Here is a 15,954-nt window from a genome sequence, read left to right as displayed (position 1 = left end):
AAAATCCGGAGCAGTAGCTTCGGGTCCACCACACCCCCCGCCCCTCCTCGCCCCCTCCCCCCACCCCCCGCTCAAATATCTGACAGCTGAGAGGGGGCACAGGAGGAAGGCCACGAGGGCAGACCCGTCCAAACACCGCTTCCCACTAACGTCTGCGAGCAGAGGAGGTCTAGCGACCCAAGCCTGTATGCGAAGTAGGCAACCCGGCTGGGGTCAAGGCTCCAGGGACCAGTCGCAGCTGTGCCCTGGGCATCTTTGACCGGCCTTTCCCACTCTGGACCTCGCCGTCTCCCGACACGGGCAGGAGCTGGAGCAGATGGCTGCTGAGGGCCCTTGCAGCTCCAAGGCTGCGTCTCTCAGGCCTTCCCAACCCCCAGCCCTCCGGGGCCTCCCCGAAGGCAAACAGCCGCGGCGGCAGATAAGCCAGGGGGTGTTGACAGAGGCGCCTGCGTCCGCGTGGAAGGGCCGCCCCGGTGCGGACTTTGCCTCGCAGCGGATCAGGAGTGGCACAGTGCACCCGCCCAGGCTGCCCTTAGGGCTTCCCCAGGCACGAAGCAGATCCCATGGGCTGGCAGAACGTGAAGGATGCAGCTGGGAGAAGGGTACTGCAGCAGCATTACTACCAGCTCACCAGTATAAGTACTCCGGCCTGAGCAGATACAGGGAATAGCTGGAGCTGAAGGAGGCCTGGAAAGGCTCTACCTTGGCTCTGCCTGGCACATAAATCCTTCTCCTTCTAGGAGCCTGAAGCTGAGATCCCTCCAGGATAGCTGAGGATAGCCTGCCACTCTCCCTGGGCCTTTCTTCTAGCAGAGGGAAAAGTCAAGAGCAGGAAAATCCATATAAGCCAGGGGCAGAGTTGGGGCCCTTTCCCCAAGGGCAGCTGGCATAGTCTTAGGCCTTGCCTGCCTCTTAAAATAATTTTGGAGTGTTGCTCTAGCAGAAGAGAGGGTGTCTGGATCCTGTTCATTTGGTTTTCTTTCTCTTGGTGCTCCAGGATGGGTAAGGAGACCTGGATGCTGTCCTGTCCTGGACCCAGAACTCCCACACTTCACTTTTCACTAATTATAGAGCAGAATTTAGGTTAACCGACTTCCTTTTTAAAAAGTAAATGCTCCTGGGAGGGTGAAGTCGTGGGTCACTTATACCTTAGTGCAAATGATTTTATAAATTTAAACTGATTGCTTTCACCACCACCACCACCACCAGCAGGAGTGCTAGTTTGATAGGACAAAGGGAACATGGGGAGGGGTTTGGCCTGATAGAGAGCTTCAGCCAGTGACTGCATGGCTGGAGGTAGGGAGTGGGAGTCAGGAAGTATGGAGATGAGTACCAAAGACAGAGCAAAGGGTCCACTCTGGCAGATACTCATATCACATCAGACACTAAGTGTATCTGAGAAGCAAGAGTCTTCGGGTCTTCCAAATAGAGCTTAGACAAAGGATCATCAAAGGTTAATGTGCAGGCATGTTTCTTGAGAGAGATGTTCCTTGTCTAGCTCCAGGGGTGAGCAATTATCAGTGGGTCTTCCTGTGACTTCATCAAAGACTCACAGGGTCAGCTCTCCTGGGCTTTTTGCCCCAAGATACCAGGATAGGCTCTGGCTGTGAGTTGGTTTCCTAGACTTCTGTGGGGAGTAGGCTGGGTCAGAGGATGGGGCTTTGGCCTTCTTTTCAGCTAGATTTCACTCTGTAACATAATAAACCCACTTTTTGATATCCATACAATAAAAGCCTTACCTGCTCAAAAATATCTTCCCTGCTGTTGTTCATGTGCTCAAATCTCCACCCACCAAAGAATGATTTTCCAGGAACCTTTTTGGAGACAAGCATCTTTATATGCATATGTTCCTTGTGGGAGGTAGCTCCCTCAGATGGAGGATGGCAATGAGTTCCATGACACTTACATCAACTCCTTCCATGTTTGACCATATCCATTACGATCAGGGGAGTTAATTCTATCATACCAACAACCTCAGGAGGTGGCTGGGAGAGCTTAAATGACATAATGGGTATGAAACCCCTTTGTAACCTGCATGACTGGAATCAGCCTCAGTCTTTGCTGCTCTTGACTGATATGATCTTCTCAAAATTGGGGTGGGGAGAGTAGGTGATAACCGTATTTTACAATGCTGTGTTATCCCACATTAATCAAGTAGCAGTAGTCTAGGGCTGCAGATGCTACATCCTCTTCTACCACATCCTCTCCCACCTTCTCTGCCCCACTCACTGCTCCTATATGATCCCAGAAGAAAGACTGATGCAGTTCTCCCATCTCACCTGACCCAAGACTGGTGATACCTTCTTCTACTTGGCTGGCTACAGAAATATATCTACTCTCTGATTAACTCCACTCTTATCCCACTGTCCCCCATATTCTGCCAGTAGGCCCCTGAAGGTGCTTGAAGCTCCATCATTAAACCCATTCCTTTTGATGAAGATAAAGGTGCCTAGCCAACAGAGACGGGTCCCCAGGCAGATCTCAGTGTTTCCCCAGAGATCAAAACACACTTGACCTTGTAGCTGCAAATCACTTTACCCAGTACAAAGCTCTTTCTCATTCCAGGGTCCCATTTGATCCCCAAAGGGAGTCAGGGTGGTAGCATGGACTTTGGAACATACTGGAGCAATTGGAACATGAGGAGGGGACTGGGCTGCTAGAGAGCTTAAGCCAGAGACTGAGAGGCTGGAGGTAGGGAATGAAGGCACGCTAACTCCTCTAAGCCTTGACTTCCTTCTGTAAAATGGCAATAATGCCACCACCTCATGTACTTGCTGTGCATGTACATGATGATGATGATCATCATCATGATTCTCAAACTGAATGTGGGAGAAGAGGGTATAGGATGGTGCTACTGAATACGCATGGCACATCTTCCTGGAATTTTATTTGAGGATTTGGAGGTGGAGGTTTTATAATAAAACCTGGATTTATTATGCAGCATAATGCAGACCTTGAATGTATTTAAAGAGTAAAAAAGGGAGTTTTGAAGGAGATGTCATGTTTCTAGTGGGCTACTTCTGGCTACACCCCCAGATCCCTGGGGATTGGACATGTGATCACACCACAGTGTGCCATGTAGGGACTGCAGTAGGAAAGCAGGAGCAATGCTATCTGATGGAGATTGAGAAGTGCCTGGCATGCAGTAGGCAGTCAGCAAATGGTAGTTCTTGTTGTGACAGCAGCTCTGTCCTCCCAGTGGAAATGGGCTCACAGAGATGAAATTCTCACTTGAGCTACTCAGCTAGAAAGTGACAGAGCCAGGTCTGGAACTAACTCCTGATTCCCCATCCAGTCCTCGGTTACTACCCCCCATCTCTTTCCCATGAGAAAGGGCTTAATGGTTAATAGCCTTCCCCTGCTTAGGCCACTGCCCCAGTTCTCCCTCTCCCTCTGAGAACTCCCTCTGGTCAGGGAGGCTGGATTTCTGGGTTCCAGCCCTGTGGGGGCACACATCTATAACTCTTCTAAAAGGCAAGCACCCCTGAGAGGAGGCAGCAGACATGCAGTTTGGATGAGCAAACGTGTGTACTACAAACCTGTTTACATAGGAATGATGAGTTTTGGGTGGGAAGAGGAAAGGTCCAGAGTTTGAAGATGCTCTCAGGATTCAGTGGAGGCTAGAAGCAATGGTCATGAGGCAAGAGGTACAGCAAAATCTACATTTCCCTCCCAGTCCCATCTAAGATGACAGGCCCTCAGCTCTGCATCCCATTTTCAAAGCTCAGGTTTCTGGGTACAGATCAGAACCAAGGGTGCCCTTTGGGTCTTGCCAACTGGTGAAGAGTGATATGGTATCCAGGGACAGCAGAGGATTTTGGGAAGCCCCAAGCCATTCTTTCTCCAGGTCCTGCGGGGCCGGCCTCCCTGCCCTGGGCCAAATGTTTGTTACTGCTTTTGTCTGTCTCCCTAAATGAAAGGAACCTATGGTCCCAAGTGAATGAATCAACAATCCAGATTTCTCCAGCTTCTGCTTCTTGCCAGGAAATGGGATTGGGAGAGAGCCTGTTACGCTCAAGCCTCATTTACTTTAACCCAGTGATAGTGTTATTTTACCATTTTACAGATGAAGGAACTGACGCTCAGAGGTTTGTTTCTCAGGCCCCAGAATATCCTGAGGCACTGGTAGAAATGCAAATTTTTGGTCCCACCCCAGACCTACTCACAATTTCCCTACGGTAAACCTGAGAATCTGCATTTTTAACGAGGATGACAATCTGGTGATTCTCGTGCTCACAAAGTTCTAAAACCTGGACAAAGCAGTTTAGTAACCTACCCATGCAGCTTTTGAGCGGCAGAACTGAAGTGCAGACCTGATCCTTTTGATGCTAAATCCGGGGCTCTTTTCACCACATTCAGATATCTGTCACCATCCTGTGCATCTCAGTGTCCGCTACACAGGCGCATGATAAATTTTACTTGAATGAATGAATGAATGATGAGGCGCTAGCTGCTTGCGGACTGACAGGGCTGGCCGAGACCTTATTCCAGAGGAGGGAGGGCTTACGCATTGCTGAGACTCCGGACATGCAGACCCGGACCGTGTTGCTTTCAGAAAAGCCACTGGCAGAAGATCCGGACCATGGTGAATCTGCCGGTCATGAGCCCTTTCAAGAAACGCTACGCCTGGGTGCAGCTGGCTGGGCACACGGGTGAGCATGGGGCAGGCGCGGTTGTGTGAGTGGGTATAGGGGTAAAGGATGAACTAAGCAGCGCTAATAGTGCGGGTATGCAGGGAGTTTCAAGGCGGCGGGCACCAGCGGGCTGATCCTGAAACGAAGCTCTGAGCCGGAGCGCTACTGCCTGGCGCGGCTGATGGCTGATGCGCTGCGCGGCTGCGTGCCCGCCTTCCACGGCGTGGTGGAGCGCGACGGCGAGAGCTACCTGCAGTTGCAGGACCTGCTCGACGGCTTCGATGGACCCTGCGTACTTGACTGCAAGATGGGCGTAAGGTACGCGTGCCCTGCCCAGCTGGGTGGAGACCACCTGGCGGGAACCCCAGGGCTGGGAAGAGCGTTCTACCCAGTACCCAGGGCCGTGCTCGATGGGGTCTCGGGGTGTGCCCGCTCATGCTCCGTCGCTGCCTGTGCCTCCGTAGGACTTACCTGGAAGAGGAGCTGACCAAAGCCCGCGAGCGGCCCAAGCTGCGGAAGGACATGTATAAGAAGATGTTGGCGGTGGATCCTGCAGCGCCCACCGAAGAGGAACACGCACAGCGCGCTGTCACTAAGCCGCGATACATGCAGTGGCGAGAAGGCATCAGCTCCAGCACCACACTCGGCTTCCGCATCGAGGGCGTCAAGGTGGGCCAGGCCCACTTCGCTTTGCACAGCTCCGGCCCTTCCTCCACCGAGCCCCACAGCGCAGTGTCTGCTCTCCATGTCGGCCCCCCATCCCCCTGCAAAGGCACCCTCTGGCGGCCATCTCTCTGTCCCCAGCCTCCAACATCCCGAGAGGTCCCTTCTTTCAAACTTTCCCTCTCTGGCGGGTACGGGGCCCCTGACACTTCCTGTCCCACTTCCTTAAGAAAGCCGACGGATCCTGCAGCACCGACTTCAAGACTACCCGAAGCCGGGAGCAGGTGATCCGCGTCTTTGAGGAGTTTGTGCAAGGGGATGCGGAAGTGCTGGTGAGCGCTGGATCCTAGAACCCTGAGATATTCGAGAGCCTGAAACTGAGAGGTGCCCTCAGGTCATCCGGTCTACTGCCCTCGCCCGTGACCCCCATCTTAGAATTTTTCACATTGCATTGTAATGGTTTTACGTTCCTTTCCTTCCCTTCTGTTCAGCATACCACGTAGGGGCTTGTATTTTCCTCACCAGGGTATTTGCCAAGCCGAGCCCCCATTGTGGCCCCTAATATTAACAGAGGCTCAATTAGTGTTTAGCTAATTTGCCTTCCTCTTCTACTCTACCCTCTCTAGAAAAGGTATCTAAACCGCCTGCTGCAGATTCGGGATACCCTGGAGGTCTCTGAGTTCTTCCGGAGGCATGAGGTGAGAGGGGTAAGCTCAGGTGGGGGGCTGGAGGGTCTGCGAGGGTTACAGAGGGAAAAGGGTGGAGGAGGTTCTGGGAGAAAGGGCCGTGATCAGACCAAGTGGGGCTCGGCAGGTGATTGGCAGTTCGCTGCTCTTCGTGCATGATCATTGTCATCGCGCCGGTGTGTGGCTCATCGACTTCGGCAAGACCACTCCCCTCCCGGACGGCCAGACCCTGGACCACCGGAGGCCCTGGGAGGAGGGCAACCGCGAGGATGGCTATTTGCTGGGGCTGGACAATCTCATTAGCATCCTGGCCAGTCTGGCGGAGAGATGAGGCTAGGCTCCTGCCTCCCCGCAGACTAGCTGGTCTGACAATGGACCTTCAGGCTGCATCCCTGCCATGAATGCCTGCATGCGGGCAAGAGACTGAAACCCAGAGGTTGGGGCAGTTCACAGGGTCTTGCAGGGCCAAGTGCCAACCGCTATGGGACGCACTGCACGCACCGGGGTTGTCCCCCACCCCCATTCGAGCCCCAGGGGTCCCAGAGCCAATGACACTAATTTACCGGAATAGACTGGGACAATGGGCTTTTTCCTCAGCCCAGTTCTTTTGAGGGGGCTCTGTACCTCTCCAAGGAGGCCAGATAAGGAATTTTATTTTGCAGGCACTAGATCGATTGGTCTAATCTCCCACACTACAATGGACTCCACTTCCCAATAAAACTCAAAGACACCAGCTTTGGCGACTCAGCCTCATCTCCTCCCTCCTTTGGTCTCCTCTTTCTCAATTCCCAGGCATCCCTCATGTCCACTCAGATCAATGGAGGATATGAGTTCTTTATTAGAGCCATTTGTAGGGTTGGGGTCTGCTCAAATGAAGGATGCTTATGGGGGAAGGGCAATCCAGAGAAGGCTTCCTGCAGGAGGCAATTTCAACTCCTGGAGTGGGGGAGGGGTGGCCTCTGGTCCCAAAGATCAAAGACTAGGAGTGGCCAGGCCCCTCCCCAGGAGGCCTGGGGCTGGTTTCCAGGATGGAAAGTTCAGTGGTGCATGCCAGCCCTGAGACAGGCCCAGGCACACAAAACAGACTGGGAGGTGGGGAAAGAGGCTACTGGAATAACAAGCCACCTAGAAGTCTGGGGAGGAGTGCAGGGAGGAACACTTGCTAGCATCAATGCCTGAGTCCTCACCCTTGGGGCCCAGGAGTCATAGGTAGGATTCTAAAGATTCTGAGATTGGAGGCCCCTGGATTTGGGGGGCTTGAGGCCTGAGGGTAGCCAGAGGCCAAGAAGACTCCCTCCCCAGTTCTTCAAGCTCTCCAGATTCAATTTCTGGGCCTGTGGGAATATTAGGCACTCCAAAGACCTGCTCCCCAGCCCAGAAGCTCCTTGCTCCTCCAGGGTGGGCCTCAGTTCCATTGGCAGGGGTGAATCTAGCACATCAGTGTCCTATAATGGGAGGGTAAGGGAGCAGAGGGCCAGTGTTTTACGGCTTCCTTCCTGACCCTCAAGACCAGGATGGTCAGGGCAGGTCATAGGGCATACCTGAGTTTAGTACTGATGATGCTCCAAGATGCCAGCAAAAGCTAGGGCAGAGTTCAGGCTGGTGCTGCCAACAGTGAGTCATGATACAATACCTGGGGAGAAGCAGGAGTTCATGCCCCGCCCCCATGGCTGTGAAGAATCCCCGTCCCTGGGCAACACTCCATACTCACACAGGCCTTGGACAGTCCCTGGGAGGGTCTATATGTCAACTTCCGACTACAAAGTCCAGAGTAACCAGAGTAGGACATGTAACCCAATGAGAAGATCTTCCAGAGCAGTACCCCAGAAGACCTGCATCATGAGTGGGGGAAACTGAATGAAGCCTATCAGACATAGCTTCCCTTTTCCATCACATGAGGTGGCCCAAGGCAGGGAAAGGGAGAGGATGTGTTATCACCAGGAGTCTGTCTTAAATGTGAAGATTCCTTCTAGGAAGGCCTCTGGGGGCATCCACTTGACCGCAGCAGAGCCCGGCCCCCCTTGCAGTGATAACTAGCTCCACAGGAGGAAGGAGGAGAGCCATGAGTTCAAATGCCACAGAGTGCTGCTGGGAAACTCCTTTGAAGCAAAAGGCTTCCCCACCTACCTAGGCCCCACACCTATAGATAACTTGTCAATCTGAAGTCCCCAGTCTTGGCCACTAGGCTGGGCCCAGTGCAGCTCAGCAGGTAGTTCCTGGCAGCAATGTCCCTGTAGAGTCAGCAAAAACAAATTACTGCCAAACTCAGAATCTCTGGTTCTAATCTACTTTCATAAAATTTATGTGGAAGGGCTCATTCTTTGGGAGAGAGTTTGGCTAGGGGTCCCTGGAGCCAAGATCGCTCTCAACCTATAGACAAGTAATTTTCCTCCAAATAGTGGGTCCTGAGCCAGCTAAAGCAGGTTCTGCATGACCAGAGATGACAGCTGGCCCTGGGTTGGGCAGAGGGCACATTAATCCAAAGAGGTTTTGGGATACATGAACAAGGTCTTTAGAGGGGCGTGGAGCGCTGGGAGAAGGGTTACCAGGTGTGGCCAGCTATGCCTCAGGAAACTCTTCATGTCCCCTCCAGACATCAACTCCAGCAGAATCAGAGGATGGGTAGCCTGGAGGCTGAACCTCACACAATGCTCAATATTTTAATGGCTGAACTTGCTGGGTGGGTAGTACACATACCCTATCACCAAAAGGGAAAGAAAACATGCTCTAGGGGACCTCTGTGTCCCTAGGCTTGCAACCTCTCGGCCCCGGGGAAAAAAGAGGCTGTTCCAGCAGGCAGTTCTGGGTGCCTTCCCCACACCTTCCACCCTGGCCCCTGGCCCCAGGTACACTTGATGATGAGTGTCTCCATGAGGAAATCCAGCTTGTCCTGGAGTTCTGGCAGGGTCTCGGAAGGAAAAGGGCACAGAGCTCCTGAGTTCCCCAGACGCTTCAGGAGGGTGGGCTGACCCTAGCTCCAACAATTGTTTCTCCCTCCACTGATCCCTGCTCTCTTACCTCCAGCCAAAGTCCCATCCACTCTCACCTTGACAGCTACCTGCAGGGAACTGGGGTGCCCAGGAAGGTCAATTACCAGTCCTTCATAGGCCTCTCCAAAGGCACCATGGCCCAGGGTTCTGCGGACGACAGGTTGGGAGGGAGTGGGTGGCTGAGCCTGAGGAAGCGTCCTAAAGAGTCTAGTGTCTCCTTTACCTCCCTTGCCCCATCCCTACCCCCCAGCTGGACTTATATGAGAGTCTGAGGGGGAGGAGGATTCTTCACAGCCATGAGTGGGTATGAACTCCTGCTTCTCCCCAGGAATCAAATCATGACATGTCCCCAAGTACAAGCCCTGAAGAGGCAATGTTGACTGACACAGAGCTGGGGCAGAAGAGAGGGCACATGTGGGGTAAGAGTCTGTATGAGGCCATCCCTTAGGTCCTTGCAGACACCCTGGGGTGGAGGCAACGCTTGCTCCAAAGGAATCATTCCCCAGAATTGGGGATGACAGCTGACCCTGGACAAGTTACTTTTCCTTTTGGAGCTTCTCTGGCCTCTATCTCCTCTAAACGAGGGGTTTGAGCTAACTGCTTTCTAGGATTTATAATTCCCCACAGCAAGGAGCAGGATGAGGGGTGGGGTAGGGGTTCAGAGTACATAGATTTTTAGAAGGAGGGGGAGGACTCACCTGAGCAGGGTGACATTGGCTGGGGAAACCTCAGTAAGCCCTGGAAGCAAAGGCCAGGACTGGGCCATGCCAAGCCCCATATGGCAGTAGTAGGGGTTGGGAGCTGTCCTGATGATGGAGGTTCAAAGCTTGCTTAGCTCAAGCTCAGGATCTGGAAGCCTTGTCCCCAGGCCCTGCCACTTCTACGGTTTACTGAAGATGGAAGGAACAATGGCATACTCTCTACCTGCTCATCAGGCCCACTCTGCTTTGCCTCCCCCTGCCCAGGACACCTCTCCAGATGCCCATTAAAGCAAATGTTTTCCCTGAGCCTCTCCAACTGCTTCTACTCTTAGAACCCCAGAGGAGTCTGCTACTGCTCTACTGGGAATAGGGGTCTTGAAATCAGCTGTGTCTGCTCCTGGGACACCACACAGCTCAGTGGAGAGGTGGGCAGCCTTGAATAGCCATACCGGTTGGATGCTTCATAGCCAGAATCAGGACCCCACACACCATAAGGAAGCTCAGTGTAGAGGTCACCCCCACAACCACCCATAGAACCAGAGGGCCTGGGGCGGGTGTGATGGGCACGTCTAGAGACAAAGAGAGATACCTCTTGTGGGAAGCTACTCTCTGTCCCTCTATCCCAGGTTTTACCCATGCCTCAAGACTCAGCTCAAGTGTGAACTTTTCCACAACACTTTCCCCACTTATCCCAGACAAAGCACCTCTCTCTCTCTGGAGAACCCCTAAAACACTTTACACCCCCCGTGGCAATTGCTATTTTGATAATATATCTATATCTAGATGTAGATTTAGATAGATAGATCCATATATCAATATAGATCTAGATGATAGGTAGATAGAAAGATAGATAGATAGATAACTATTTCTCCTCCCACACTAGACCACTAGACTACATACTCCCTGAAGGAAGAGCATGCACTGATTCATCTCCAGTCTCCTGCCTACACCTAACACAGTGCCTGGGACATGGCAGGCAACATGCCCAATACTCAACTTCTCCCAGCCTGTGGCCCCAGGAGTCCAGACCTTCGACAAAGGCAGAACTTACCCATGCTGATGATGTTATCAGCAGCTAGCTCCATGCCCTCTGGGCACATGCATTTGGCTGAGGGGAGTTCTGCTTGCCATTTGAAGTCTTTCAAAAGCCAATGACTACAACTGAGGTGCAGTCAGATCTCCATTTCTCCATGGTTCCCCATTATTATGAGTAAAAGAATAGATATTACAGGTGAGGAAGGTGACATACATACTTTTTCCCAGCCATGTGGTTAATTCTAGCCCTGGACTTTGGAACAAGAGGCAACACCAGGCATTTACGTGTGGGTGGGAGGGCTTGGGAGACTTCTGTCTAGCCTGGATACTCCCTCTTCTGGAATCCTTGAGCTCAAAGGTATTTGAGAATTCACAGCAAGGAGATACTTGACAAGCTCTCCAGAATGCCCAATGCTGGCATCACAACTGACAGCCCAGTTCTCAAATTCCTGTGCTGTGCAAGAAGCAGATAGTTTACAGTGCAGAATTGATGGCTCAGATGGGAGTGGGCTTAGGGATTGAGGAAAAGAGCCAGGCCAGGATGAAAGGTGGGAGATAGGGGCCAAAACCTGCCAGAGGCTGCAAGTAGAGATCATTGCTAGGGTGTGGGAAGGATAACTCATCCTCCCCATTAGCCCAGAAGATATCGGTCTCAGAGGCATCACCTCCTGGAAATAGAAATGGAAATGGAAAGAGGGTTTGGCTACAAAATGAGGGGGAAAAGGGGTACACAGCTGCCTCACAGATGGGAAGCTGGCTTATGAAGATTGGGGAGGCTGGAGTCTTCCAGTGGAAATCCTAGTGTGGCCTTCTCTGCGCTAGCATTACAATACAGGTGCTGCCAGTTCACAAGGAGGAGCCAGGAGCCAGGGAGTGGGAAGGGAGTAATCAGCTGGACCTGTCTCACCTCCTTTTCTGTCTAACCCCTCTGGTCCCACATCCTCAGTTATGAAATGGGAGAGGCCCAACCACATGTTCCATTTCTGTGATAATGGAGAATTATACATATATATATATATGTGTGTGTGTGTGTGTGTGTGTGTGTGTAGCATGTGTGTGTGTGTACACACACACATATAAAGTACTTATGAACAGTACAGCCCGAACAAACACAAGGCTCTGTTTCTTTACATCGGTGGTTTCTAAACTCTAGAGTATATTAGAATCACCTAGAGTTTCTGGTTCAGTAGGTTGGAGAGAGGCTGAGAATTTTCATTTCTAACAACTTCCTAGGCTATACTGATGCTACTGGTTCAGAGACCACACTTTGAGAACTGGCTTAAGCTATCCCTGCCTTTCTGCCTGTCCTCTCAGTTTGCTACCTCAACCATTCTAAGTTTCTGGGCTGCTGCAGAACCGAGGAGGAGACCTATTGTGATGGGAAAATCCTGGATTTAAATGACAATCTAGAGAGTCCAGTCTGCATGTGTGATTTGCAACTTACCTGACCTCTTTTTCTAAGAGCAATTTATTACTCTACCTGCTCTGGCCTGGAGCAGCGCTCAACACATTTCCCATCCATCCTTCCGAAGGACTCGGCCTCTTCTAAGGCTCTACCTCGCTTCACCCTGGGGGTGGCCCAGTAGCCTCCGCTGCCTCTGTAGGCAGGCCCCCCGCTGCCACTCCTAAGCCTCCTGCTGTGGCCGAGCCAAATGTAGCCCAGCTCTCTGAGCAGCCCTGGCCGCCCTCAGTCTCTTCCCGTTAGCTGCCAGCCTGCTGAGAGCGAGCCCGCAATGTCCAGACTCCCCCTCCACCTGAGAAACGACAGCAGAACGTCTGGCCACGGGGATGGGGAGCACACCCGCCTTCCTTGCATTCCCGCACCCGCTCCTGCTGCCTCGCCTTTCCCGCTACTCCCGCGCTGCAGAGCAGCTCTCTAATTTTCTGGGAGGCCTGAGTCCCGCCTTCTTCCTGCCGCTTCAGGTGGGCGCGATCGCCTCCTCCCGCCGCCACCAGCAGCAGCTGCAGCTTGTCCGCGTGCAGCTAGGGGGCCAGCGGCGCTTTCAGGGGCGCGCCCTTCAGCCGTCGAGTGAGGACCTGGGCATTGGGCCAGGGCTACCTACCCGCTGGGGCTGTAGTAAGGGAAGGAGCTCCCAGCCAGGCCTATGGCCCGTACGTAGAGCTCCGGTGTGTGCGCCCGTGGGAAGAGGTTTAGGATTCTAAAACTGAGCGCTGGTACTCAGAGCTGCCCCGTGAAGGCGAGCGCGTACCTGAAAGATGTAGGTGGCTACCCCACCTCCGGCCCAGCGCCGCGACCCCAGGACCCCTTTGGTCCCATCCTTCGCCCGTGCTCCTCAGCGGCTCTCCGAGACAGAAGAGCTGGCTTTTCCAACTGCCCTGCTAGTATCGGGCGCCATAGGCTGGGCTCCGGCCCCTCCTCTCATAGTGACAAGATCTGAACACTCAGAATCTCCCCCTCCTTCCACCCAGCCTTCTCCCTGGGGCTCCTGAGCCGCCCCTTCCCACTGGCTCCACTTACTCAGGGACAGGCTGCCCCATGAGGGTGTAAAGCGGCTCCCCATGCCCAAGGCAGAAGACCGCCGAGAGGAAGATGCCATGCGCCCCTGACAAGTATTTCTTGGCACCTTTGCCGCCCGCCTCTCCATAGGTTGAGATCCTGATGAAAACGGGTGCTGAGTCCCGGGCCCTAGATCGTGGGTCCTGGGGCTACCTGTCTAGGGCGGAGGATGGTGACACAGGCGACTCCAGAATTTCTTTTTTTTTCTGCCTACAGCATTAGGTTTTCCAAGGTGGTCTCCCATCCAAGTACTAACCAGGCCCCACCCTGCTTAGCTTCGGAGATCAGGCATGTTCAGGGTGGCATGATCCAGAATTTCTTATCTGAGGGACTTAAGAGGCTGTAGTCGATTATGAAGGGAGGAGACTAGGTTTGCACTCTACATTAGACTTTACACTTATTTTTTCGGGGGCTTAATGGAGATGGGGAGAAAGCTCATCTATACCTTGGCACCACCGTGGGTTAGGGGTCCTCTGCTTGGTAGGAACAGGCTCCTGGATATGGACTAACTCAGTGGTGACTATTGCTGCCCTTCTCCCGAGTTCTGCTGAAAAGAGAAAGTCACCAGGGCCACACATTGCTGCGGAATACCCTAAAATGCAATGCGCACGTGGCCTTTCTTGCTCTGACAGTAGAATCTCAGACTCACAGGTCACTACCCACCTCTATCCCTGCTACACACTTACAGGTACTGGCCGGGGCCTGGCACCACAACTGAGTGCCTCTCAAAGGCCTGGCAGCCACTGTCACCACCACACTGCTGCCGGTGTTCACCCAGTCGCACTGTGTGTGGGCCCGCGCCTTTCGCAGATGGAGAACTGCCAAGGCCACCCCAGTGTCGGGGAGCAGGAGGGGAGGCAGGGGTCAGAGAGCACCTGCTCCTGCCAGGTATGGTGATCCAAGAGAGGAAGAGGCCTGCAGCCCTTTGAGGGGATAAGGGAAGTGGCAGGCTCTAAGCCTCTGGGCAGAGTGGTGATGTTTGTGTCCTGGGGGCTTGGAACTAGAGTGCGTGAGTTTGACAGAAAAGGAGCCTCGGACCGGGAGTTGGAGCAGAGAATGGCTCCTGAAAGGTGACAGGGAGACAGCGTGGTTGGGGGTGGGGGCAGGTTATTAATGGGGAATCGGGGATGAAGAAATAGAGAGAAACTCTCTTGATAGCCAACCTTGCCTCTTGCGGCCACGCCCCTAATCCTACCCTATCCTACAGCCCGGAAGCCGGCCCCAACCCAACCTTGGTTGCCCAAACCCTGCGGGGTGCCCTCTGATACCTCTGGAAGTTTCTCTCCCGGAGAGCCCCTCCCAGCGAATGACTTGGGAGTCGCACTGAGCTCGGTCCTGCAGCCAGCTGCTCTCCCCTATCTTCTCCTCGACTTAGCTTGGAGGTCCCGCCCCCAGGCAGTGCGGAGACCCCACTGCCTGTCCCTCTTTTCCGAGCTGTGTGATCCGAGTTTTTCTTGGTCCGCACTTCTCAAGCACCTACTCAGAGCATTGGCCGTAGGGTTCAAGACCTCCAAAAAAGAGCCATTGGGACCCAGTCTGTCTTGACTGCTGTCTCCAAGCCTAGGAAAGTGTCTCTGGCAGGACAGTTTGCTGACTGCTGGAAAGCTCATACCCGCAGCTCCAAGCCCAGCAGAAACTGGTCACAGAGGCCCATCGCCCAGTCTTCCCAGGTAGCTAGGTTTGCTGGCTCAGACCCGGCCACTTCGGCCCCCAAATGCTGTTTATATGGATGTCAAGCCGCTTGCTAGACACCATGGGGCCCTAAAGCCGCCGTCGTGGCCACTCTCACCTCAGATTCCAGGATGCTGAAGGAGGGATGGGCAGAGAATATGAACAGAGAGGTCCCCATGCTTCCTGGAAGAGCCTTGCGAAGACCCCTACCCAAGACCTCAGTCTCCAGCCACTGGGTCTGCTACTGGCTGCCCCAGGGAATGGGGTCAGAGGTAGGGAAGTGCCCCCACCCTTTTGAGGCAGCACCATGAGAAAGTGGAGAGCAACATCCCTAAAAACCTACATGGGCAAAAAAAGCAAAAAAAAAAAAAAAAAAGGAAAAAAATCTACATGGACTTCTTGGTCTCTCACATCAGGAGCAGTGGGTGTGTATGTGTACTTCCTTAATGTTGGCAGTGGTGATAACACATGGGAAATGCTCTTTAAACTGTCTCAAGTAAGGCATCATTACTTGCCATTACTTGTCTTTCAATAACTTTGTGACTGCAAGTCTCCACTTCCCGACACCCTCAGAACCATGGATGTCTTGGTTCACCTCATACAATTCCATCGCCTGTTAACTCTGCACGACTTATTGTGATGGGTGAAAGCCTGGATCCTGAGGTCATATCTGAGTGCTAGTACTGTACTAGCATCCCTGGTCAATGGGTGATGGTGCACAGTCACAAATATTCTGAGTTTCCCCACTACCTACAAAATCATAGGAAGGGAAATTGCTCTGTAAACCACAAGGCACCCTACAACTCTGAGGGTCATTCAGCTTTCAGATGGCTTCAGATGTCTTCCTTACTCTTTTGTTCAAAATACTAATTTTAAAGGCTGACGTCTGTTTTCAATATAAAACACTGGGAAAAAAGAAGGTATAGTAGTACTTTGCTACTTGGTAAAGTCTCTGAGTATATATGGCTAGATGTAGACACAACAGTGATTTTGTAAAAACTCTGGTACCTATGCCCTATTTAATTCTACAGATATTCTACTATGAGGTCACAGAAT

The 15,954-nt window shown here is 52.8% G+C and overlaps 1 protein-coding gene across 1 annotated transcript in view; it reads left to right on the top strand.

The window, feature by feature from the left end:
* ITPKA (inositol-trisphosphate 3-kinase A) overlaps nucleotides 1-6,722 on the top strand; it is an 8,676-nt gene extending 1,954 nt beyond the window's left edge. Inside the window, exons 2-7 of the mRNA XM_039843831.1 lie at nucleotides 4,556-4,652; nucleotides 4,736-4,952; nucleotides 5,099-5,303; nucleotides 5,528-5,629; nucleotides 5,924-5,995; nucleotides 6,111-6,722. Coding sequence (XP_039699765.1) covers nucleotides 4,556-4,652; nucleotides 4,736-4,952; nucleotides 5,099-5,303; nucleotides 5,528-5,629; nucleotides 5,924-5,995; nucleotides 6,111-6,314 — 897 coding nt within the window. The 3' untranslated portion in view covers nucleotides 6,315-6,722. The remainder of the gene's footprint in view (nucleotides 1-4,555; nucleotides 4,653-4,735; nucleotides 4,953-5,098; nucleotides 5,304-5,527; nucleotides 5,630-5,923; nucleotides 5,996-6,110) is intronic.
* Nucleotides 6,723-15,954: the final 9,232 nt, after the last annotated feature.

This window comes from Pteropus medius, unplaced genomic scaffold, assembly GCF_902729225.1.
Source record: "Pteropus medius unplaced genomic scaffold, Ma_sr-lr_union100, whole genome shotgun sequence".
Taxonomy (NCBI): Eukaryota; Metazoa; Chordata; class Mammalia; order Chiroptera; family Pteropodidae; genus Pteropus; species Pteropus medius.
This window is presented reverse-complemented; position numbering and strand designations above follow the sequence as displayed.